This window comes from Ambystoma mexicanum, chromosome 10 (assembly GCF_040938575.1).
Source record: "Ambystoma mexicanum isolate Mex_15411 chromosome 10, UKY_AmexF1_1, whole genome shotgun sequence".
Taxonomy (NCBI): Eukaryota; Metazoa; Chordata; class Amphibia; order Caudata; family Ambystomatidae; genus Ambystoma; species Ambystoma mexicanum.
In genome coordinates, this window is record NC_090932.1 from 1,521,866,142 (window position 1) to 1,521,893,172 (window position 27,031).

The 27,031-nt window shown below is 49.5% G+C and overlaps 1 protein-coding gene across 6 annotated transcripts in view; it reads right to left on the reverse strand.

The window, feature by feature from the left end:
• The window catches only part of NCOR2 (nuclear receptor corepressor 2), a 2,813,293-nt gene that overhangs the window by 232,183 nt on the left and 2,554,079 nt on the right, over window positions 1-27,031 (reverse strand). For 5 of the 6 annotated variants that reach the window (XM_069619702.1, XM_069619704.1, XM_069619705.1 and 2 more), the window contains one exon: window positions 13,616-13,867. In XM_069619702.1, coding sequence (XP_069475803.1) covers window positions 13,616-13,867 — 252 coding nt within the window. The remainder of the gene's footprint in view (window positions 1-13,615; window positions 13,868-27,031) is intronic. The other variant, XM_069619703.1, reaches the window with a different exon arrangement.

Sequence of the window (27,031 nt, forward strand, 5' to 3'; positions counted from 1 at the left end):
TAAAAGTTTGGGCACGCACACTCCCTCGGGCAGCCATGATCACTGGTGGAGCGCCGTGCTAGATCTACCCACAGCTTTGTTCAAACGTGCTGCATGATTTAAGGACCCAGTCCCGCACAGGTGACCAGACCCACTGAACTGGAGGACGGCGAGGGCTGTCCTGGTGACAAAGCAAAGGAAGATACAACAAAAAGATACGCAGCAACAACTAGCACGGTACGTCCTAAGAGCTGGGGCCGAAACAGGCGCACACCACAAACTAACTACAAGCCGGGTATTCCTGCCGCCCCGACAGAGGAGCGGTAATCGCTGCAGACCACTGAGTCTAGCCCATGGATAATCTTGCGCAAGAGGGGAGGAATGCGGGCAACCAACGCTCTGGCAATCGGTGCGCCTGCTCTGTTCTAGTAGAAACTGGCCCGACCTCACCCCCAAGACAGGACACTGAAGAACACGCAATAAAATCCTGGACATCACCTTCCTGTGCAGAGCAGGAGGGTTGTTGGAGAACGCCCCTAGGGAACAGTCGCTGGTGGGCACTCGTGGGCACTGTACGGCCACACCTCTGGAGGCAGTGCATAAATCAGACTGGACAGGAAGCACCTATAGAATAAGGGCCGGGCAGAATCCTGCACAGGTACAATAATCAGGTTTCACCTACGCGTGGGTTCACTGAGTGGAGCTGAACGGGAACAGCCCACTGAGACCCTACACAATTCACACGACGTGAAAGTCACCCCGGTGGGGACAGTGGAGTCAACATTCGGAGCACCTGGGAGCAGCCCTGGATTACAATGATAGGGGTGTGGAAAGACAAAGCGAAACAGGAGGTTGACAACAGGTTGGTGCCAAGAACTGGATAACGGGGTCTCTGGTTGCGGCCCGGGATGAGAACGTTGAAGTGGAAGAACGGGTCAATTCCACTCTGCCGATCTGAGTGGGGGGCATGGACTCCAGGGGTTCATCTAAACAGGGGTTTTAAGCCGGGCAAAGGGGCTCTACGAGGACCCGGTGTGCGCTCCTGTCCTGCGAATAGACCCTGGCTGCGACCGCAGACCACCAGGGACACATCAAAGGTGGTCAAATAATAAACTATACCCGGCTGATGGAGATCGAATTGGGATACTGAGACCGTGATTGGCTAGAGGAAAACGAAGGGAGCCTTCGGCTCATCCACGAACATTGCCTCAATACAAACTTCAGCGCAGAGATGTCCAAATCTGGCAAAGGCCAAAAGCAACAATGCAAACTCCAATTCGATACCCCTTCACAACCCAAGCCAATGGAGGAACGGGTCTGTATCCCTGTCCCAGGTGATTCTTCAAGATCCTGCTGGCGCCTTCAAGGACATAAAAGTGATGTATCTTCAACTGCAGGCCAGCAAACAGTCCCTGGATGGAAATTAGACACTCTCACCTGCAAGGTAGATCACATGCAGGTCCGCCTAGACAAACATGGTAAACGGCTGGACAAGTTGGAAGGGAGAGTGTCAGGCGTGGAAGATGGGACGACATCACTGACCAGAGATATGGTGATGGTACAAAGTACGCTAAAGGACTTGACCAACAAAAAAAGACAACCTGGAATCTAGATCACACAGGAATAACCGCCGGATTGTCGGGGTCCCGGAGTCGGTGGAACAGAGGAACATGGAATCTCTGGTGGAAGACATGCTGCGTGAAGCTCTGGGCCTGGAAGAATTTTCACAGATGCACATATTAGGGAGGGAACACCGGGCAACAAGCGGGAGGAAACCGATCCCTGCAGCACCACCCCAGCCAATTATCGCCTGCATGCTAAATTACCGGGACAGGGACACAGCCCTCTGCAAAGCTCGAGAGAATGGCACAGTGACTTACAAAGGCAATCCGAGTAGGCTTCCCCAGACCTCTTGAGCATGGGGGCCGTTCCATCTTCTTCCAGACACCGGAGGAGGCCAATGCATTCCTAGAACTGCAACCAAGGAACCCCAGGCAAAGGGGAAACAATGGGTGACAAAATGGTCGGAATTGTGTATCCTTAAGATAAACTGTCATTGGTCACTATCTGGGAGTAGACCTCAAAGCGCAGGGAGCCAACTATGCAGCACACGGTGTGCAAGCAGGGAGGGATCTCTAGCATTCCCTCAAGCGGAAGCTTGAGTTAAGTCTCGCGCCTTGAAACACTTGTGTTTAGGCGCGTTACAAATGCCATATCATATCATATATCATTGGGGGGTAATTAAGCTGACGAGTTGGGGGGGGTCGGCTGTGGGGTACAAATGGTTGGGGAACTGGGAATGTTGAATAATTGAGGGAAGGGGGAGGGGATCCAGGTTCTGAGTCCAGGACGGTTTAACTGGACGGGGACAAGGCCTACATATCACTGACGAATTGGGGTCGTCGGTGGGGGAGGGGAAAAATCACAGTACACCCAATACAATAAGCATGCTACACAAGAAGCCCGAAATTGCTCAAGCAGATGGTAGAAACTCCGAGCAGCTTTTTGACCATGCGAAGGGCGAACCCCAGGATGGGGAGGGCAGATAGGAGTGACCAGGCCATTTTCTCCAGTGTAAGATGGCTACGCTTAACATTTACACCTGGAACGTCAGGGAGCTAAAATGTTCCAATAAAAGCCGGAAAATCTTGTTGTACATGCAGCGACATCAGGTCGGAAATGCATTCCTGCAAGAGACCCACTTAACACTAGACACTGAGTGCCAACTTGCGAAGACCTGGGGGTGCCATAGATACTTCTCGTCATACTCTTCATACGCAAGGGGGGTGGGCACCCCGATACACAACGCAGTTGGCTTCCATCAGACTAAGGTGGTAAGGGACGGGAAGGCAGGGGCCTCATTGCGCAAGGCACCATCCAAGGAGAATTATACACATTAATTAACTACTATGGTCCAAATCAAGACGCGGTAGATACATTGGAATGGATAGATCGGCAACTGGGGGAGTTACCACCTGGGGCGATAATTTGGGCGGGCGACTTCAAAGCAGTAATGCAACCAGAACTTGATTGGACGTGGGAGGCCAGGAGTCAGGGAATAAGGGGACTAATCGGTTACGGGGCTTGACTCTTTCATGGGAAGTGGCAGATGTGTGTGGAGTGAGAAACAAGACAGCTCAGCAGTACACTTGTCACTCAGCACCCCATAACTCGGCGGCGAGACTGGATTTATTTTTAGTGTCACACTCGCTACTGGGGCAGGTGAAAGATGCAGAGTTTCTTGCCCAAACCCTGTCAGACCACGCTCCTGTGATGCTTGCGCTGGGACTGTCGGATCGAGTGAGAGAGAAGCTCCCATGGTGGTTTAAAAGTGAAAGCCTCACGGATGTAGTATTCCGATAGAGTTTAACATTGGCCATAGATGGCTTTTTCGATATAAATGCGGATTCAATGAATCCGCAGGGATATTGAGGTAAAGCTTTAAGTGCGTGATTAGGGGGTGAATGTATATCCAAAGAAGTGGGGATTCTCAGGCAGATTAGGAGAGAACTGGCTGCCAAGGAAAGCAGCATTCGACTGCTGCAGACTGCCACTCTGACTCCAACAAATCGTGAACAAGCCGAGATTTTGAAGCAACTACAAGAGTTCCAGGCGCTGGCTCTCCGGGAGGTTAAATACGTTGGGAACCAGGTTTACATTCGGCAATATGTGAAAAGCATAAACCGGGCCAGATACTGGCAAGGGCCACCAAGATGGACAATCTGTAAATCAAGATCCAGGCCATAGTAGACTAGCACGGAAGGGATAGGTTTGAAGACACAGAGATAGTGTGGCAATACTTAACATTTTATAATCATCTATATTCCTCTCACATTCATGACTCCCAGGCAGATATCGAGGAGTACTTGGATCTGGTAGCCCTACACTGGTGCACCGATGACCAAAGAGAACATCTAGGTCGCACCAAGTTATTAACAGCGATAGTGAACGCTACCAAGTGTTTGCCGAAAGAGAAGTCATCGGGACCCAACGGCCTCACAGCGGAATTCTATAAACACTATGCAAATAGATTGGACTCGCACCTACTGGATATGTTTCAACACAGTCTAGAGATGGGAAACTTACCAGAAACACAGAGGCGGTGGTGGTAGTGTTACTGAAACCAGATAAACCCAGCAACAACTGCTCCTCTTACCACCCAATCTCATTGATTAATATAGATAATAAAATCTTAGCAAAGATCCTTGCACCTCGATTATCACCAATGATGCCGGTGATGGTTAGGGCAGACTAGGCGGCCTTTATCCCGGGACACTCCACATCATACAGACTCCAGAGAAATTTCAGGCTGATCGCAGCGGTACCACCTGAGGATCCAACAATGGCGGCCTTACTGGACGCCACTAAGGCATTCGATTTGGTTGAATGGCCATTCTTATTCACTGTGATGAGGAGAACGGGGACGGGAGAACAATATATTGCCATGGTCAGACTGCTGTACACGCAACCGGTAGCCAGAGTGCAGCTGAATGGTCAACTGACACCGATTATGGCACGGGAAAGGGGACACAACAGGGGTGCCCACCTGTCACCACTGCTCTTTGCACTGACGATTGAACCATTCGACGAAAAAGTGAGGGACCTACATCTGCACCGTGGGGTTAGTTTACACGCCCAGAAGGTAGTAATATCACTATACGCTGATGATATGGTGCTGTTTGTCAAAGACCCCAAGACTAACCTAGACCCAATCATGAGGGGTGTCCAGGGCTTCAGAGAAATATCGGGATTAAAAGTAAATGCCTCTAAATCCATACTCTTCCCATTGACAGCGAAAGTCGAACACCACCAAGATGGGTGGGGCTTCCAATAGCACATGACTCAAACTCGCTATCTGGGAATCAACGTAGCCAGAGACAAAAATGTGGTTTATCATAGCAACCACTTAAGAGTCCTACGGAAAAACGTTCCCCTTAAGCTGTATGGCCAGATATCCGTCATTAAAATGACGCTGCTCCCCAGGGTCCTTTATGTATTCCTAAATGCCCCGATCGGAGTTCCGGGGGCATACTTGTGCAATCTGAAGTCAGGAGTCTTACAGTTCTTATGGGCGGGCAAACCGGCTAGAGTATCCTGGGATAAACTAACAGCGCCTATACACGAGGGAGGGAAAGCACTACCCGCATTTAAGACCTATTACAACATAGCACAGGCAGGATTTATTGGGTACTGGTAACAGCAAGGGGATAGAAGGCACGTGAAGGTGGAAAGGGCGATAGCAGCACCTAACCTACTCAGGTCGATCATTCTAACCACACCGGATAGAGCACAACAGACACGAAACCTGGTAGATGAAACCTGCAAAGCCTGGACCCAGATAGAGCACAGACAGAGAGGGGAGGTTGTTTATTCACCCCGACTCCCAGTAATGTATATACCGGGCATCGCCATTATGGGTGAGACGAGATTCGTGGCCAGGGTGAAGAGACTGGGGGTGACACACTTCGGTAAACTCTTCCCCGAGGGGAGGTTTATAACACTGGAAGGTTGAGAGAGAAAGGGGCGTTGTCGGCTCTGGACATATGTCTATCTTATAGGCTAAAGGTGAGTTTCCGTCAAGCGTTCACCACGTTCCCCGATCAACCACAGGTCTCCCATATACTGGATAGACTGATCCGGGGCACTAAAGGCTGCAGGGTGACGTCGGGATTATACTCCATGTGCATACAATCCAAAGCAGTAGTTGGACCCTCACCATGGGAAAAATGGGCGGGCAATTCCCGAAGTATGGAAATATTGTTGCGAGGGGACCAGAAAGGGGGGCTATCAACACACTATTTAAATTGATTCACTTTAAATACATACATCAGTTTTATTACACGCCAGTCAAACTGAAGGAATACTTTCTGGATGCCCCGAGGAGATGTAACACGGAGTAGGCAGACTTCCTCCATGTGGCCTGGAGCTGCCCGATCATAAAACAATACTGGGAAGGTGTGTGCAACGATGCAGGTATGTGGGATGTATATACAGACTTTATAATTCAACAACTCGACGGCGAGGAAGTGGCTTCACCCACACCCGAAACCGAACCATGACAGGTAGGGTTGGAGTGCAATGTGATTCATGTGTATATTAGATAAGGTGCAAATTGTGGTCAATGTTTACCATTTAAGAATGTCAACTCATCTGCTCCACTAAGCAATGTATATACAACTACCGACACATTGAACACAATGTGTTTTGTACAATGATGGGGTGTACCAGGGGCTGGGAGGTTACAGGGGTTTGTTGGAACTCGGTGCCAGATGCTTTTTTTCTAAAACTGCTAATAAAAGAAAATAAAAATGTTCAGAAGCAACAGGCTTTCAACAAGGGCCATGCTAAAGACTTGAAACCTATGTCCTCTGTTAAAGTATGATGTGCAGCCATTCCTGGCCACCTCTTTTTCTGTATCAAGATAGACATTGGGACTGAGGAATAAAGGTAGGCCCCACTAGGCGCTAAACATTTTGCAATAACATAACTTGATGCACTTTCAAAGGCAGTTATGTTAAAAATCACATATCTTAAGAAAGTGCACTTATACTGGGTCTTTTGAATTTGTATTTATTTCATGAAAATGAAAGGTGAGTGGCCAAGAGGCACTGCACTAAGGCCATACTGATGGCAACAGAAAGCCCAGTGTTGAGGGTTTTACAATCTTAATAGTGGATATCTTTAACTGCATGGTGATGGGGAATCAGCAAGAAAACAGCACACGGGTACAGCATGTGAGAAAAAAGGTGGTGTCTCACTCATTAGTACCTGGGGATCTGTCAACCAGATGGCCAGGACACAGCCATTCCTTTTGGATCCAGTTCCTGGGGGTGGAACAGTGTGGGAGGATCACCTGGGTGAGGGGTCTTCGGCGAGTGGGCCGCTGGATGGTGAGACACAGTATCCCCTTCGCTATAACACCTTTACCCCATCCTACTAGGTTGCCTACTGAGGAACTCAACCTCCCCCCTTTGACAACATGAACACTTTCTCACTGACAGCCCGCTAATGTCCCATAACAGTGATCAGGCAGGGTCAGGCAAATTACTGACCATCACGCACACCTGACTTCCATTACACTTTCCCATACGGCTAAAAGACGGAGCACGAGAGCACACTCTGAGCAAGGCAAAGCGCATGAGGAAACATCAGTTCCAGGATGGCAGTTTAACACGAGGAGAAAGATGGCGAAACCGAAGGGGATCACAAGGGAAGATATTTATTTAGATTTGTAAAGAGCACTAACAGCCCATGGGCATCGAGGCGCTGTTGAAGAAAAGTGTCTTAAGTTCCAGTAAGATTACTCCATGGTTACAGTGAGCGTGTAGCTTAGCAATGCAAGTTTAGTAGGATACATAAATATGTGGTTACGGGTATGGTATACAGTAACAATGAAGGTTACATCACAGAGAGTGGAGCCGTGCAGCCTGAGTAGAAGCAATTATACAAACAGCATAGTTTTTATCGCTTTCCGGAAGGATATATGCGACTCAATACCTCTAATGTGGGTTGGTAGCGTGTTCCAGTGGGTAGCGGCCTTAACAGGGAAACTGGCACCTCCTGTGCGAATCGTCCGGGTCTTAGAAGTAGAGATTCGGTTGGTGTAGGCTGTTCTTGTGGGTCTGACTGGTAGGTTTAGGGATTCTTTGTGACAGGTAGAGAGGGACCATGTTATGGATGCATTTGTGCGTAAGGGTGAGCGTTTTAAAGACGATTCGCTCTTTAATGGGGAGCCAGTGAACCTGCTTCCTGGTCTCTGAAATATAGTCCCTTTTGGAGATGCCTGTGACGGCCTTGAGAGCATTATTTTAGACAGTTTGCACTTTACTGATGATTTTAGCAGAAGTCCCTGCTAAGATGGTGTTGCAATAATCCAACCGAGACCCAATTATTGCTCTGGCTATGGTGAGGCAATTCTGTTCTGAGACAAAAGGTCTAGCTGCGTTGAGCAGTTAAGAGTGGTAGGCTGCTGCGGATGCGATGGCCAGTGGCGTCGCCAGGAATCAAATCTAGGAGGAGCACAGACAAAAGTGGGGGGAAGAGGGGCACCAATGAAAGGTAATGTGTGACGTCACAAGAACTCCTGCAGAGATGCTTTTGTGCACACCAACTACACACACTCCATTGTACCTCCCCTCCCATCAGAATGCAGGCACGAAACAACTCAGTGACTAATGGACCATCATAGCACTTTCGTGGACTACATTCTGATGGGAGGGGCTGCTAGTTGCTCGATCACTGCTCGCTTTGAGACAAAAGGAGTATTGCTGTGTGATCTGCAGACATTTGCCTCAGGGAGTGTCACAAATAACATCTTGACCATAGAACACAGTCACTACTCGCCTTAGGTGGGGGGAACAAGGTGGGGAACAGGATTTCAGAGGGGGGCACTGCCCTCCCCCTAGCGACACCACTGGCGATGGCACTGACCTGCCTGTTGACTGAGAAGTTGGAGTCCAAGTAGACATCCAAGGTCTTGATGCTTGAGATACCAGGATTGGTATGTTGTCAATCGTGAAGGCGCTGTATGGTTTGTCCAGTTTTTTTAAGATTGCAGGTGAGCCAATTAGCAGAAGTTTTTTCACCGTTAAGGCACAACCAGTTTTCTGCCATCCAAGTTTGGATGGTGGAGTAAATGGAGTTGAGAATTTCTATATTGGACTCATAGTCACCAGTGAGGAGGATGAGGACCTGCGTGTTATCAGCATAGTTAGTGTATGTGATGCCCAACGAGTCCAGAATGTTGAACAGTGGCCTTGTGAACAAGTTGTAGAGTGTAGGTGAGATGCATGAGCCCTGAGGGACTCTGCAGTTAATGTTGCTCGGGTGGGCACAGGCTGAGTCAGAGAAGACTTTCATAACCCTTTCCTGTGAAACGAGGTGATCCAAGCTATGGCATCAGGGGAAAAAATTGGCAGCTGAAGGGCGATGGTGGCAAAGAGTATAATGGTCCACCAAATCAAAAGCCGCAGACAGATCAAGGAGCAGGAGGAGGGCAGGTTTGCCTGCATCTCTGAAATCGTCCTTTTGGTTTTTGAGATGTATCAGTGCTGTTTCAGTCCTGTGTCGAGGACGGATGCCTGACTGCCGGAGGCCAAGAAGGTTGTTAGCTTGGAGAAATGTTTGTGCTTGCAGATAGGCTGCCTTGTTGAGGATTTTTAATAGAAAGGGTACCGTGGTAATAGGTCTGTAATTCCCTGGGACAGTCGGGTCAAGCGCAGGTTACTTAAGGAGAGGGCGTACCCATGCTTCCTTGAGGCCAGTTGGGACATGGCCTGTTGTGAAGGTAGCATTGATAAAGGTTGTGTGGAAAGGGGCAAGGGACGGGCACAATCTTTAATGAGTTGAGCCGGGCAGGCGTCTCCTTTGCAATAGGAAGGTTTAATAGATTTAAGGAGGGCGAGGACTTCTTGTTCATTCATTGCCTTGAAGGCGAAAGAGGGAAGGGGGAGTCACCTGCGGTGCTGCTGTGTAGGTTGAATATTTGATGGCTAATTGCCTGTTGATGGGCGAGGACTTTGTTTTGGAGTGTGTGAAGCTCATCAGGCATAGCCGAATGGATATTATTACACCAGTCTACGTCTTTGTGGAGGGTCGGTGAGGGTGGAGTGGGCGTTTCCAACTCTCTGAAGAAAAAGAATCCTGCATTGTGTGTCGGAGGTACCTGGGGCCCTTCTGTGTTGATAATCAAGGTGGGGAGAATCACCAGCTGCCGTGGTACTGTCCTTGGCTCTAACAAAGCAGTGTTTGTGAAATCAACACAGCCGGTGAGTTGTGGAGACCGATATAAGACTGGTCTGTGTTGAAGCCAAGGTTGCAACATTGTATGGCGAGCGCAGGATCTGAGAACATTGTATGAAACGCGTGTGATAAGCAACACGAGTAAAGTTGAACTGCAGATGAGTGATTGAACCTTGAAACCAAGATATACAGTAGCTTTGACAGAGTGGCCCGCCACTGCGTGCATGCTCAATCAAAGGTCTCTGTAAGGTGTCCAGCTGAGAGTTGACAAAAGTGAAAGAGTGGCAAAGGATTTTGAATCGAAGTGATCCTGCAACAGGTCAAGCAAATTCCTGTGCACAATCTAAAGTCTTCGATGTTGATACAGTAAAGAAAGATGACGGCAAAATAGATAAAGTTGGTCCGAGCCCGGCAGAGGGAGATAAATTAAGAGCTTTGTGTCAAAGCAAGTTTGTGTCATAATAAATACATGGGTCCGAGCCCGCAGAGGGAGACTAATTGAAGATTTGGGGTTAGAACGGATATGAGCCCGGCAGAGAGGGATCCGGGGTGAACTGTGAATCAGCCAAGAAATCGGATACGTGAAAATCCTAAGAAAATTGTGTATATGTGAAAAATGAACTTTGTGTTAAAGTGGATCCGAGCCTAGCAGAGGGGGTTCTAAGGTGAACAGTAAATCACCTGAGAAAAGTGTATGCAGATGAATCCTGAAAAAAAGGAACTTTATTATTCGATTGTTGCATCAGGGCCTGTGAAAGAAGGGACTTAACAGCAAATTTACTTTGGCACAGAAGGCTATGATATTGGAGTCTTGAACTGCACCCTCATGCTAGAGAAGCTACAGACTGTGCTAAGCTCGAATGTGCCACCTGATCCCGTGCTGAAAACGTGGGGACGGGATGCCAATGGCTTGAATATCCTGACATATAATTTCTTGAACACTTTTCTTTTGCATAACATTGTTTCCCACGCTATTTGTATTTAGAGGTAAGGATTGGCAATAGGTTTACTGGTATAGGCCCTTTTATTTTGACAAGATACCACTAGGACAGCGTTATTATTTGATGGTCATAGCTTGCTCCTATCTTTAGATTTAGGATTAGATAGGCGTTTTTCAAACCCAATTAAGGTTGAACAACACCCTTGAACTGTGGTCACTTGTGCTGGTCTTACTGTGGATAGCATTCCTTCCTTACAAGCATGAGACAGACATTAAATCTATCATTCAGTATTTGCACATATATCCAGATGTGCAATCATGTGTAATCCAGTGGCAATGGCTTTTGGGGTTTATTGGGGGAGGAGGAAGATAGTACTACAAGGCTCTAGGGCTCCAATCTGGCAACTAAAAAGACCAGCTACAATTCATGAACTAGGACCATGCTCCTATGCTGTTGAAGCACCTGATATTAGTTGACTCTGTGAAGAATCTGGACTATTCGTCCGTTCTCTTCACGGGGGAGCCACCCCTCTGAGGCTAGGGAGGTAAGCCCGCTCAGCAAGACCATCCCGAGGAGTCTGGGCAAGTGGGACCTCACTGAGAATATGATACATGATATTTTATTCGTATCACGCTCATACACAAGTGTTTCAGAGCGCGACAGGGCAAGGGAGGGGAAACAAGACTCCAGTTTTGGGGACAACGACTCCCATTCTAGTAAGGAACCCTTGGCCCAGAGCACATGGTCTGCCTACATAGGAATGAGGAAGACTGTTAACCCCGTTTTAGAATCACCCAATAGTGACATTTCTACAATCTCTTTGGCTTCAGGTAATGTTGGATGCCACGTGAACGTCCCAGTCGAAGAAGAATGACACACCCCTTGTGTGTGTGATGACATACATAAAAAGATAAGGAACCTTGAATGGAGGAGAAAGAATCCTATTCAAAGGCAAGCCTTTGACGGGTAGGCGTCCAGGAGGGACAGAGTCACGCTACATCGTGGAGCCAGCGGTAGCGTGGAGAGCGAACTGATTGCAAGACGCTGGCACCTGACTGGGAACAAACGGAAGCCATGGTGGGCTCAGGGCCCGTTAACTGATGCCGAGACCAGACTTCAGCAGAGACACCAGATCTCTGAGCTCCACACGAGGAAGTGCACTACGGCCAGGCCAAGCAGCACAAGGGAAGCAAACACTCCTGAAGAGGTAAAGCTGTTGAGAAGGCACTGGTGCTATGGGAGCAAGATAAACCTGACTAGAGACAAATCAAGTATATTAGAGAGCCAGCAGGCTTTGGAGAGCACTGTGGAAATGAGAGACTAATATCCGAGGCTGGGAAAGCCACAAGGATTACAGGAGCCAAGAAAACCTGAACGGAGAGATACCCCACAGAGGCCCAGCTGAAGAAAGCTGGTCAGAGGACTTTGGGGAACCAAGGAAATACGAAAGATAATGAGCCAAACTGAAGAGAAAGAGAGGGAACTTAGAGGGCTCCAATTAATAAGTATAAAATCAGAACATTGTCAAGCACCAAGTTGGAAATGGTTGTATCGTATTAAGAAAACATTTTCTTCCTGGAAAGAGGGAACTATATGGAATTAAGATTTGGAAAACAGAACCTACAGAGAGGGTGTATTGTGAGAAACTGACAAACTTTTAAATCCTCTTGAAAAGGGATCCAAGTGATTGGGCCAGGCCTCTTTTCTTTAGTTATTTTTTTTAAAGTGATAGAGCCAGTTAGCTAACAGAATTTGGACTATTTCTTTTGGACTTCGACGAGTACCCTAATGTTTAGTTAGTTAGGCAGGGGACTTACCTCATAGCAGTAGGGCTAGATGGGCGTTTTCTTTTTATTTAAATAAACATTCTTAAACCATGGCTCGTCTTAGGCCTGCAACGACTCCTGGTTCACCACAGCCCCCAACAGGAATTCCCAAGATGTGACTGCAATCAGTACCATTCTGCCCAACCGATAAAATATCTCAATGGTTTGTTAACTATTCACCTGGGTTTTAAGCAGTGTTGTTAAAATGGCATCTGAGCCTGGAGAATTGAATTTCTGCATGACAAGATGGCTTCCACACAGAACACACCTGTAAGCCGCTGAGATTGTACATACTAATAAATAGGCAAAAAGCTTAGCATCATGCAAGGGTGTGCAAAATACAGTCATACATTCAAATACTAGCAGAGTTGACACACATCTTCATCCGTCTGATGATAAAATGGATGATGAATTGAATCTAAGTGGGAGAAATTCATTATCAAGCACTGTATAACCACTTGAAATAATTGTTTTTTGTTATCCTGTACAATGGCAAATGTTAAGGTAGCATGGGAAGAAAAACAATTTTCATGGGGTACGAAACAGAGCCACAACTGAAAAATGGTAGAAAACACATTATAAATGCACACACGTGTTCAGAATATTTGCGAATTATAGATGCCACAACTCAAACACAGATCAGGATAACCAATTATAATAGGTCGTCCCAGATCTTGAAAACAATACAAAGCGCTGGCTTACTTTGCTACCCATCCAAGCTTGCATACAAAGCACTCACCTATTCTTTTATTAAACACTCACCCAGCGTCCAATAACGTTCTCATAATGTGAAGGATGGGCAGATGGGTGGGAATGGTAGATCATTTTAGAGTGGCCTAAAGGCTAAACCCGTCTGGAAGTGGGTGAGAAGGTAAAAATGTGAAATGCCATCTCAGAAGGAAGCAGGTTTTCATACCTCATGTGCAATAACAAGCTGCTATACTTCTACATCAGTGAAAGTAGAAGTGTGATTGCCGCCAAGATCCACATCAATATTAACCGCACAAACACTGCTCTGACATTGGCATTCACAACAAGCACAGCCATCAAATTACACAAGCAAACAGCACTTGAAGGGTTAAACAAGGGATATCCAGAGCACGGGGACAGGCGGTTAAGTTTTCATACTTCGATGACCTGCAGAATAGTTGAGTGCCAAGGATGGATCCCGTGGGGAAAGACCCCTGAGCATGTCTGCCCGCTGTGCCATTGCAGTGGCTGCATTGTGATGCATCTGCTGAGAGGTAATGTAGTCATTGATGATTGTCTGTCTGTTCTCCATGGCAGCAGTGTCGGGGAAGCCTCTGATGAGGTAGGGTGAAGGGTACAGATGGGAGTAGGTTGGGTTCGGAGCAAGATGCCGCGGCAGGTAGTAGGCAGCTGAAAAGAGTCAAATAAAGATGGCTTACACTGTGCATCAAAGTAATACAACATACACGATCATGGACTGGGCTTTTAAATAGGTTTGTGGGATGCGCAATGCCCCAGTTTTCTTTTATCACCCCTAACAAGCAATAGCTACCACACACTGCTTTCATCTGCTGCAAAGGGACATGCTGTAACTGTCCCTACCACAGGAATGGCAAGCCTGGGACAGCCTGATTCTAGGTGATATTAATTCAGACTTCAGTAACTGATATGTGGAAATTGAAAGGGGTATGCCCAAGATTATACACTCTGAAAGTGGACAGCTATGTCATGTACATATGAACCAGAAAAACTCCTTGCATCACAATTCATTGACATGACTACTCTCATGCAAGCTTTGGAGCACTTCAACCATAATTGCACACATCAAGTGTTTCTAGCTGCATTTCAGTTCACAAGCTAAAACATAGAAAACGTGACAGAGAGAAAGCTACAACCCAGAAAACATGTCAGAGAGCCGTTGGGGGACTTGAGAAACATGCTACTAATAACAATGAGCAATATTGTGGCACAATAACAAAAGATTTGGCCTTGAAAACGTTGTCCCAATGCTACAACACAAACAAAAATATAGGGTGACATTTTTTGCTGTGGTAAACCAGCATTTCCCACAATCATCTGCAAACCATACCCTGTTCAATCACCCATCAAGATTTTCCATACCACAACTTAAACTTGGAAGACTTTGTGGAGTTTGCAGACGATTCACCTTTGATGTTTTAGTCAGAATGAACATTACTTTTGTTACATACGTGTGCAAAAACGTGTCCTATCCTGATAACGCCCAGATCAAAATCAGAAAGAGCTCATCTGCAATGTCAGTGTGTTGGTATGAATGTAAGGTTTCTTATATGGCACTTGCACAGGGGCTATGCCAAAGCAATATAGGGGGAGAAAGAAGGAGCTGGGGCGAGGTAGAAGCAGGGCCATGCTGTGCTATAGAGTCCGTAATAGTGCCGGGAATTGAATTCACAGCTCAAGCCAGGAAAAGAAAGAAGGTTAAGAGGGATGGGAATGGTGGATCAGTTTAGAGTGGCCTAAAGGCCTCTTTAAACCAACATGCCTCAGACAACCCCATGCCTAATCTTCTCAGGATTGCACACGGGCGTAAGGAGGTGAAAGGGTTTTACGATTACTAATGGGTTTTGGCACTTATCGTTATGGCAACTCTACAAGGAGAGCTAGGAGCCCCAAAGTAAACAAGGTGTACAAACCAAACAATAACAATAAGTATCTTGAAGAAAAGTTTCAGTAAAGATATCCAATGGTTTCCAGCTATGGTCATTGCTTCTTAAATTAATAGTTACTCACCGTAGTGACTAACGTGCTCTTAGTCCATAGTCCCCTTTCCTCCTTACTATATGGATGGGCGTCCCTCATGAGGCACGGGAGACAGAACATTTTTCACCAGAAAAAATCTTCTTCCCCTTTAAATTTAGAGGCGCGTGGGGGTGCAGCCCTGGGAGCATCTGCTTGCCTGACTATGTCCACCGGCGCCACTCCTCAGTCCCCATTGACGCGTCAACAATATTCAGAATTGCCTAATCACACCAGTATAATTAGGGGGGAGGATAGTGGGACGTATGGAGGAAAGGGGACTATGGACTAAGACTCACTACGGTGAGTAACTATTAATTTCTTAAAACCGCCTGCCCGGACGCCACATCTGACCTACAGGCGGATTCCAAACAGTAGTGTTTACAGAAAGCCAAAGGGGCGGCCCAGGTAGCCGCCCTGCTGATGACCTGCCACAGCATGGAACGTGATGGTCGTGGCCTTGGTTCTGACTGCATGGGCATGTAAGTTGGCTGGCATTGGTTTGTGCTGCCCCTCATAGGCCTCCTTGATGGCCGCAACTATCCACCTTGCTATGGAGGCCTTGGAAGCCTGATAACCATGCCTTGACCCATCGAAAGTGCTAAACAAGGCATCCGACTTGCGGAAATCCTTGGTCCTGTCCAGGTAGTATTTCAGCGCGCGTCTGACATCCAGACAGTGCAAGACCCTCTGAGGCTCGTCCTTGGGGTCGGCGAAGAAAGTGGGTAAGACCATTTCCTTATTGAGATGGAAGGAGGAGATCACCTTGGGTAGGAAAGCAGGGTGCGTCCGCAGGCCGCCCTTGTACTTGTGAAAAGTGGTGTAGGGTTCCGATACCACCAGAGCCTGGATCTTGCTGACTCTGCGAGCTGAGGCCCACAAGCAGAACTGTCTTTATTGTGACCAGTCTGATGTCTGCGGACACCAAAGTTTCAAAAGGTTTGTGCGCCATGGCGCCCAACACAACATTAAGGTCCCACAGAGGGTGTGGCTTCTTTATAGGCGGGTAAAGCCTGTGGAGGGCCGCTAGATGTCGCATGACTACCGGGTTAGAGGAGGAGAAGAGGCCCTCCTCCGAATTCCTGTAAGCCCCCATGGCTGCCAGATAGGTGCTGCATGTATCCACTTGCACACCGGAATGGGCGAGGTGTGCTAAAAAGGAGAACATGTCGTCCATGGTGCACTTAAGAGGGTCGATCTCCCTAGAGTCGGCTCAATGACAGAATCTAGACCATTTACTCTTATATTGGCTCCTAGAAGCCTTGCTTCTAACATCCTGGATGATCTCCAGGTTAGCCTGAGATAGGTTTAAGTGTTACAGCGTGACCTGCTCAGGAACCACGCTGCGAGGGCTAGTTGGTGAGAAGCAGGGTGGAGAACCCTGCCCGCCTGCTCGGCCAGGAGAGGAGCTGGGCCCAGCGGTAGGCGAACGGGTGGTCTGTCCGATAGGCTGAGAAGCTCGGAGAAACATGGTATGGCCGGCCACCAGGGAGCTATCAAAATGAGGCTGAGGTGCCGGGATTCCTTTATGTTGCCGATCACCCTGAGGACCAGGGGTGTGGGCGGGAAGGCATATGCTGTCAGGTCGCCCAGGGAGCCGCAGCCCTGCCCCTGCCAGGAAGCGAACTGCTGGCGTTTCCTGTTGTCCCGGGAGGCAAACAGATGCACCTGGGGATGCCCCCACCTGAGAAAGATCTCCTTCAGTACCACAACGTTGAATTGCCACTCGTTATTTTCCGCCCCCACTCTGCTGAGCCTGTCCGCTTCCAGGTTGGATTCCCCAGGAGGTGGACCGCCCTGAGGTAGATGTCGTTCTCCAGAGCCCATTCCCACATGCTGACTGCTATGTTGCACAGCGGAGGGGATCTGGTGCCCCACTGCTTGTTGACATAGTACATGCTGGTGGATTTGGCTGTCTGGACAACAACTGTCTTGCCCTCGAGAAGAGGGAGAAAGGCGTTGAGAGCCAACCATGTTGCCTTCAATTCTAGCCAATTGATTCAGGACTCCTGCCGAGTCCAGACTGCATGGACGCTGCGGTCTGTGGGAGTAATGTTGACTGGCTCCTCTTAGGAGCCCATCACCTGATTTCATGAGGCTGCGAAGTGCAGCTGTAATCTCTACATACCGAGTCTTGTGGGGGGCACGGCCAAAAGGACCACTTGCATGAGACCCAGTAGGTGTTGGTACCACCAGGCCGAGGCCACGGGCCTGGAGAGGAAATGAGCTGTCGCTCTCTTGATGGCTGCAATCTTGGCCTCCAAGGGAAAGACACTGACGGAACTCGTGTCCCAGATGAGGCCCAAGAAGGTCAGACTCTGCATGGGCTGCAGCTGAGACTTGAGATTGATAGCGAACCCCAGGTCATGGAGTGTGTTCATCAGTGCGGAGGCAGCATGCTGAACCGCTTCCGGAGAGGTGGACTGGACGAGCCAGTTGTCGAGGTATGGGTAGACGTGGTGGCCCTGTGGAGGGCTGCCACTGCATTCATTAACCTGGTAAATACCCCTGGCGCCGAGTTGAGGCCAAAGGGTAGCACCTTCTATTGGAAATGAAAGTCCATGATCCTGAAGTGCAGTAAGGAACGATGCGGCTGCCAAATCGGGATGTGTAAATAAGTGTCCTTCAGATCCAGGGAGCACATCCAGTCCCGGCTGTCGAGTGTTTCTGCAATAAGAGCTAGCATAACCATCTTGAATTTTTGCAGAGGGAGGGAGAGAGAGATTGAGGATGGAAAGGTCCAACACAACTCTCAGGCTAACCTGGTTCTTCTTCTGTATGGTGAAAATTCTGGAATAGAAGCCCAATCCTCGCTGGGAGGCTGGGACTTCTTCCACTGCCTAGCTCTCAACGAGCGACCGGATCTTCGTGAGCAGAGTTGTTGTCCCAATCTGTGGGAGGGGAGGAGGGAGGGGAGAAGAGGAAGGTACCTGTAGGCCGTACCCTGTGGAGACTACAGAGGATCCAGGGGTCCGAAAAATTCTGGCACCAAAATTGCATGTGAAAGGCAAGCCTGTCCACCACCGGAGACACGTGGACCCGAAGGGGTGTGTCATGCCTTCTTTCCCCCTGAGGCTGTTGCGGAGGAGGGGGATTGGAAAAAACCCTTACCCCCCCCCCGTTGTTGTTTCCTCAATGCTGACTCGTAGAACGGTCAGGTTGTCTGGACCTCCGTTCTTGGAAGCCGTGGAACTCGCCAAACACCCACCCGTGTCGGAGCATTGCAGTGACTGGGTGCAGGCCTTGGGCATGGCCTTCGTAAGAATGGATAAAGACTTTGCGGTTTGCAAGCTCTTTTTCTTCTTATCCAATTGCTCATCCGTGGTGGAGTGGAAGAGGTCACTACCCTCGAAGGGAAGGTCTAATATGCGTTCCTGAACATCGGGATTAAACTTAATAGCCTGGAGCCAGGCTGTCCTCATGTCTGTGGCAATGCAGATGTTCCAAGAAGAGGTATTGATGTGGGCCACGGTGGACTCCATTATGTCCTGCGTACCAGCCTGGATTCTCCTAATCCCGCTTTGAAGCGCGCTTGGCTCTGTGCCGGAAGTTCTGGGAGGAAAATCCGAAATTTCCCGGCAGAGCCTTTGGTTAGAGGCTGCCAGCATGGCATCTGCGTTGGCCTGATGTAGGTGCAACGAGGCGTTGGGGTAAAGATTTTTTTTATTCTCGTCTAGCAGGGTCGAGGACGAGGTGACCGAGGACGACTTAGGCTTGGAATAGAGTGACGCTGCAGCTATCACGGAAGAATGTGGTTGAGGATGCGCGATAAGCAAGTGTGTGTTCCCCTCCATCTGCCTGTACTTGGCCTCTAGGCGCCGACTGACAGGCTAGACCGAATGCAGCTTGAGCCACACCTTCTCGGCCAGGGCGACTACATCTTTCTGTATCGGGATCCCGGTGTTGGTAGGGGGGTTTTAGGGTGAGGAATTCTGCCAAGACCCCCTCCTCGGGCTGCTCTACCTCAGGCTGAGGAAGGCCCAAATACTCTGCCAAACCTGCAAGGCGTTCGTGGAAGGCCCTGGGTGAAGATGGCATGTCGGGGTCCTCCTCCTCGTCAGTGTCCACCAGGGAGCTCGGTTGAGGGAGGGGGGGGCGGAGCTGGTGGAGGAGTGCTGGGAGCCGATGGCTGCTGCGGAGGCTGGTGTGGAACCGCCTGTACTATGGGAGTGAGGGAAGCTGGAATCTGAGGAATGACTACGGGTGCCGGTGGGGTGACCGGGGAGAGCAAGTCCCTGATGGCATCCCCGAGGATTGGAGAGTTCGCAACGGCCCTAGGAACCTTTCAAAGAACCTGTCTTCGGAGGCTGTAGAGGTGGCAGGTGGCAAAGAATTAGAATCCCCTATTGCCCCGACTGACAAAGGTATTACTGACGCACTATGGTGCAGCAACATCCAGAAAGCCTTATTAGATAAAATAGCTTGTCTACAATCCAAAATTAACGCAAAAAAATCTGTGCTATCTGCAGACCCTAACCACAAACAACTGCCTAACATACCTCCAACCCTCCAAACGACTTGTAAACCTTTCAGCTTCTCACCCCTTTCAACGTGGGAAGTAGAAAACATCATCAGGAAACTGAAACCTTCAAACTGCCAAGGCGATGCCTGCCCTGCCTCGATTGTTAAAGCAGCTGCACACGATCTTGCGCCATTCATTACCAATCTCATCAATGCCTCTTTCAAATCTGGAATAGTTCCTGACAATCTTAAAGACGCTTGGGTCATTCCACTCCTCAAAAAACCTACGCTTGACCCAGCTAACCCATCTAATTACAGACCAATAACGACGGTACCTTTCCTATTAAAAATACTGGACAGAGCAGCCTACCTACAAATACAGGCTTATCTAGAAGCCAACAACCTCTTAGGGCTCAGGCAATCAGGCTTCCGACCAAGACACGGTACGGAAACTGCACTTATTGACCTTACCACCCAGATCCAAACCTTGAAAGACCATGGCAAACTTGCACTCCTTTTATTGCTTGACCTGTCAGCAGCATTTGATTTGGTTAATCATCAAACACTCTGCCAACACCTGAAATCTGCAGCCCACTTTTCAGATGCAGCCACGGCATGGATCAGTTCCTTCCTGGCGAACAGAACCATGAGGGTCTTCTCTCCTACAGATTCCGCCGAGCCGGCCCCAGTACCTTGTGGTGTCCCGCAAGGCTCATGCGTGTCCCCGACACTTTATAATATATTCACGAAACCCCTCTTCGATATCCTAGACTATCTGGGTGTCACGTATACCAATTACGCGGACGACACCCAGATACTCTTTCCTATCACGGGTGACTACGAAATAGACAGTACGACCCTCAATGAAATCTATTCAGTTATACAAGCATGGATGGCACACCATGGCTTGTGTCTCAATGACGATAAAACCGAGCTGATTATCTTGGGCACTCATGCCAAACTTAAAAATCTCAATCCCTCATTCAAAGCATTTACCATTGATGGCAATCTCATCTCAGTCTCTAATAACACTAAAACCCTTGGTATTTACATTGATGCTACCTTATCCCTCTCTAAACAAACCAACGCAGTAGTGTCATCAGCTGCTTACACTTGCAAGCTTATCACTGCATGCAGACCATTCATCTCCGCACCCAACTGTATCACTCTAGCGAGAGCTCTAGTCCTTTCCAAAATAGACTACTGTAACGCCCTTTACTTGGGCACCAGCCATAAAAATATTAATAAACTACAAGTAGTCCAAAACAATGCTATCAGAGCTGCCTTGAACATCCCCAAAAAAGCACACATATCTGAGACCAGACGTAACCTACGCTGGCTCCCTGTCAAGCACAGAATATCCCTGAAAACGCTTGCCCTCACACACAAAGTCAGGGCTAACCTTGCTCCAGCATACCTCACTAACCACTTCACACCACACTCCGCCTTGAGACCTCTTAGAGCAGCCCAAACTAACACCTTGACCATACCGAGATTTAAACTCCTCAACTCGGGTGGAGCTAGCTTCCCGGTACAAGCATCCAAACTATGGAACACCATCCCCCCACATCTACGCGCAGAACCGTCATTCAACCGGTTCAAATATAGCACGAAATGTTGGCTCCATAACACGGACTCCTGACAGTTTAACTTCCGCGCATGCACTTGTTTATTATGCCAGCTCCTACCTGTAACTACTTTGGAACCTGGCCGACTGTATTGTTTTGATTGCATACTGTATTGTTTTGATTGCATACCCATGTAACTGTATCCTTCCTGTAACTGTAACGTAACTCTGTTTAACCCTGTAACCAGCTCTACCTTACGCGCCCATATGCCCCAGGGCCTGGCTGCGCTTTATAAATAAACTAAACACAAATACAAATTGACGGAGTGGCTGAGGGCAACTGGGGCCAGGGAAACCTGCCCTGCGCTGGTGATGGATAAACTGTAGGCAACGCACCTGGTTGACACAAGTCCCACCATGCGACACTTTCCTCCACCCGCTCCGCAAGAGAGGGTATCGGATGAGCGGACATTTTGTCTGGAATGGCAACAATTTTGTTGAGCTGCGTGCCACGTGCCGAAGACGTGGTGCCTGGCTCACTGGAACCAGCCCCGTCCAGACGCTTGGTGTTGGAACAAAAGGCCTATCCCGCACCTCAGGTCGTGATCTGGAAGGCGTATTGCCCTCGGCAGACCTGCCGGTAGTGCTACGAGAATGAAGGCGAACCCTCGGACATGATGCCGTAACTAGGAGGTTGCCCCTCGGGAGTAACTCTGGTAAAAGAACCTTGCAGTCCCTCCGCAATGAACCCGGAAGGATCCAGAGACCCCCTCGGCCGTGAGGCTGGTAGCTGGACTTGCCTTCGTACGTGTGCTGGTGTAAGAACCAACAGGTTCCTCCCGGTCGGGAGCTTCAGTGGGAAGGAGTCGCCTTTATGGGGTGCAATGGTAAATAGAAGCCTTACCTTCGGCATCGAGCGATGTTTGACAAAGTCCTTTAGGTCCTCCAGAGGGGACTTCTTGAAGAGCTCCCTCCACCTAGCTAGCCTGTTCTTCAGTGCCCATGGAGTCAGTGCGTCGCACGCGGAACAATCTTTCTACAGCTGTGGTCAGGGCCAAGGCAGCGGAGGCAAAGGGCATGGGGGTCGGATTTAGGGAAGAGCCTCTCGCAGGCTGGATGCCTGCTGAAGTCAACATGCGCCGGGGAGGAGCATAGCGTCTGAGGACCAAGTATCTATTGAAAAGAAAAAGACAAAGATAGAATATCCGGGGAAGAGCGCGTGGTATTACATAGCCGAAGCCAAACCCAGGAGCGCTGGTGAATTCATGCCGTTCCAGTCGACGCAGAAAAGGGGACTGAGGAGTGGTGCCAGTGGGCTGAGTCAGGCGAGCATATGCTCCCAGAGCCACGCACCTGTGTGCCTCTAAATTTAAAGGGAAAGGAGATTTTTTCTGGTGAAAAAGGTTCCGTCTCCTGTCCCTCGCGAGAGACGTAGAGGAAAGGGGACGGGACGTAAGAGTAAGGGCTAAACTAAACCGTGGGTTTCTTTTCTGTCCCTTATGTCTATGAACTGAGTGTTTAAAACAAAGGTGCTTCTTGCATAATAAGAAAATTTCAGTTTAGCAAATTTAACAAACACATTGTCATGGGCAAAGGGAAATGAATGACAAGAGTGGCAGAGACAGGCTCTGTGTTTAAAGAGACTATACCTAGTTAATTATAAATTATTCACCGTAATGACTAACTTATGTCTAGTCCATAGTCCCCTTTCCTCCATACTGCATGGGCGTCCCTCACTAAGGACGTGAGACAAAACCTTTTTCACCAGAAAAATAATCTTCCCCTTTAATTTTAGATCTGTGCATAGCCGTGGTCCTAGGAGCATGCGCTCCCCTGACTCCACCTACTGGCACCACCCCTTAGTCCCCTTTGACGCGCAGACAATATTAACATTTCCTAATTACACCACTTTTATTAGGGGGGGATGGTGGGACGTATGGAGGGAAGGGGACTTTGGACTAGGAATATGTTAGTTACTATGGTGAGTAACTTATAATTACTTCTACATCTCGTCCCCTTTTTTCCATACTGCATGGGCGATAACAACTGAATGTAGACCCTGGGTAGAGAGTTGCCCCTCCTAAGAAAACAAATTCCTTAAGACTGCCTGACCAAATGCTGCATCCGACCTGGAGCCAGCAGCCAAGAAATAGTGCTTGCAGAAGGCCGAGAGCATATCCCATGTAGCCGCTTTGCTGATAACCTGCCAAGACACGTTCCTTTGGAACGAGATAGCCGTTGCCTTAGCTCTGATTGCATTGGCATGCATATTCGCTGGAAGAGGTTTGTGCTGCCCCTCATACGCCTCCTTGATGGCTGAAACTATCCACCTAGCTATGGAAGCCTTGGAGGCCCAACAGCCTGGTTTTGACTCCCCCGAAGGTGACAAAGAGAGCGTCTGACTTGCCGCAGCTCTTGGTCCTGTCAAGGTAGAATTTTAGAGTGCGCCTTACCTCGACAGTGCAGCACCCTCTGAGCGTCATCTTTAGGATCTGCAAAGAAAGTTGGTAGCACTATATCCTCATTCAGATGTAAAAAGGAGACAACTTTAGGTAAGAATGTGGGGTGAGGTCTAAGCACCACCTTGTCCTTATGAAAAGTAGTATACGGCTCTGAGGACACCAACGCCTGGATTTCACTGATCCGGCGTGCCGAGGTCAGGCCCATCAGGAGGGCCGTCTCAATGGTGACTAGCCTGATGTCTGCGAACACCATAGGTTTGAATGGTTTGTGCACCAGGGCACCCAAGACCACGTTGAGGTCCCACACAGGGTGTGGTTTCTTGATGGGCGGCTAAAGCTTGGACAGGCCCGTCAAGTGTCTTAACCACCGGATTGGAGGATGAAAACGCCGCCTCCTCCGAGTTCCTGTAGGCTCCAATAGCTGCTAGATAATAGCAGCATGTGTCTACCTGCACTCCCGTGCAGGTCAAGGGATCTACCTCCTTTGACTCTGCCCAGTGACAGAACCCGTTCCACTTGCTTTTGTATTGGGTCCTGGTAGCACTACTCCTAGCCCCTTTTATAATGTCTAGGTTGGCTTGAGACAGCTGCCGGTGCCTCAGTGTGACGTGATCAGGAACCACGCTACGAGGGCTAATTTCTGAGAGGCAGGGTGGATGACCGTGCCTCCCTGCTGCGAGAGTAGGTGTGCTGGATCCAGTGGAAGGTGCAACGGGCTGAGTATTTCCAAGAACCATGGTCTTGCTGGCCACCACAGAGCTATCGGGATGATACAGAGGTGCTGGGCCCCCCAGATCTTGCAGATTACCCTGTGAATAAGGGGGGGGTCGGAGGGAAGGCATACGCTTTCATGTCATTCCACTGGATCTGCATAGCGTCGCCCAGGGAGCCCCTACCCTGTCCCTGCCAGGACGCCAACTGGGGGCACCTCCTGCTGTACCAGGTGGCAAAGAGGTCCACCTGAGGATAATACCACCTGCCAAAGATCCCCTGAAGGACCTGTTCATTCAGCTGCCATTTGTAGTTGTCCACACCCAGACTGCTGAGCATGTCCGCCTCCAGGTTGGAGTCCCTCGGGAGGTGTATTGCTGAAAGGTGCATGTCATTTACCAGAGCCCACTCCCAAATGTCGACTGCTAGACTGCATAGGGGAGGAGGCCTGGTGCCACCCTGCTTGGTGATGTAAAACATGCTGGTGGAGCCGTCAGTCTGAATAAGGATCGCCCTGCCGCTGATCATAGGAAAAAGGCTTTGAGAGCAAGCAAGATGGCCAGCAACTCGAGCCAGTTTATGGAAGCCGCCTGCTCCGAACGGGATCAGAACCCGTGGATGTTGTGGCTGCACAAAGTAGCTCCCCAGCCCTCTAGGGACGAGTCTGTGGTGATGGAGACCTGGGGCGCAGGTTGACAGAAAGACCTGCCTATCTGCAGGTTGCGGTCCCTGCTCCACCAGACTAGATCCTGGTGGAGATGGGGTGGGATGCTTACCATCTCTGCCTGGGAACTCTTCTCCTGGTTCCAGGAGGCTGCGAAGTGGAGCTGCAAGCGCCTCATCCTGAGTCTTGTATGCGGCACAGCGAGGACACATGCCGCCATTATGCCCAGGAGGGGTTTGTACCACCATGCTGAGGTCACTGCTCTGCTGAGAAAATGTCTTGTTGCCCTCTTGATGGCTGTGATCTTGTCCTCCGAGTGGAAATTCACCTGGGGGCTTGTATTCCAGATGAGGCCCAGGAACGTTAAGACTCTACGTGGGCTCTAGCTGTGACTTCTTGAGATTGATGGAAAATCTCAGCTCAAGCAGTGTGTTCATGAGGGTGGAGGCGGTGTGGTGCACTGTCTCCTGAGACCTTGCCCTGACGACCCAGTTGTCTAGGTATGGGTAGACGTGGTGACCCTAGGCCCTGAGTAGGGCTGCCACTGCGTTCATCAGTCTCGTAAAGACCCTGGGGGCCGAATTGAGGCCAAAGGGTAGAACCATGTATTGGAAATGAAAACCCATGATCCGGAACCTCAGAAAGGACCGACGGAGCTGCCAGATCAGGACGTGTAGGTAAGCATCCTTCAGTTCCAGGGAGCACATTCAGTCTCCCTTGCACAATGTCTCTGCTATAAGCGCTGGGGTAACCATCTTGAACTTTTGAAGAGGGAGGGAAAGGTTCAAGGTGGAAAGGTCCAACATAACTCTCAGATCAGCCTGGTGCTTCTTGTGTATGGTGTAAATCAGAATAGAAACCCAGACCCCGCTGGGAGGCTGGGACTTCCTCCACTGCCTGAATCTCTACGAGCGAGCGAATTTCCGCTAACAGAGTTGCTGTCCCAATATGTGGAAGCGGAAAGGGAGGAGAGAGGAGAAGGAGGTATAGGGAGCCGGAAGCCTGTGGATACTACTGACAGGATCCATGGGTCTGTGAACCTTGTCCGCCAGCGTTGGGAGTGAAGGGCAAACCTGCCCCCCACCGGAGACTCGTGGATCCGGGTGGCTATGTCATGCATCTTTTCCCTCTGAGGCGGGGGACTGAGGAGGGGGACTGGATAAAGCCCTTGTGAGCCGTCTTGTGCTCCTTGCACCTATGCTGTCCCAGTGATCTGTCTGGTTGCCTGGACCGTCTCTCCTGGAAGCCCCTGAAGCAGCCGAAAGACCGACCCTTGTCTGAGCGCTGGTGTGTCTGGCTATATACCTTGGGGTGGACTTTGTGAGGATCGACAAGGATTTGGCAGTCTGCGACTGTTCTTCCGCTTATCAAGTTCCTGGTCCGGGGTAGAACGGAACAGATTGCCATCCTTGAAAGGAAGGTCCGGTATACGCTCCTGGACATCAGGTTGAACTTGGTAGCCCACAGCCATGCCGTCCTTCATGTCTCTAGCGATACATATGGCACAGCTCGAGGTGTCCATGTGAGCCACCGTGGACGCCATTATGTCATGCGCTACTATTTTGGCTTTAGCCAGCCCAGCCTTGAAGTGCGCCTGGCTCTGCACAGGGAGCCCAGGAAGGAAATCGGCGATCTCTCGCCAGAGCCTTTGATTGACAGCAGTCAGCATGGCGTAAGCATTGGATTGGCGCCGATGGAGAGAAGCATTGGAATAGATTTTCTTTCCATATGCTTCCAAGATCATCTCCTTACCCAGGAGTGCAGAGGCTGATCTAGCCAATGAGGATTGTGGCTTGCAATAGAGCAAAGCCGCGGCCATCACTGAGGAGTGTGGCTGAGGATGCGCCGCCAGCAAGAGGGGGGGTCGCCCTCCAGTTGCCAAAACTTGGCGCTGAGGTGCCGATTGGTAGGCCGTACATAGTGTGGCTTGAGCC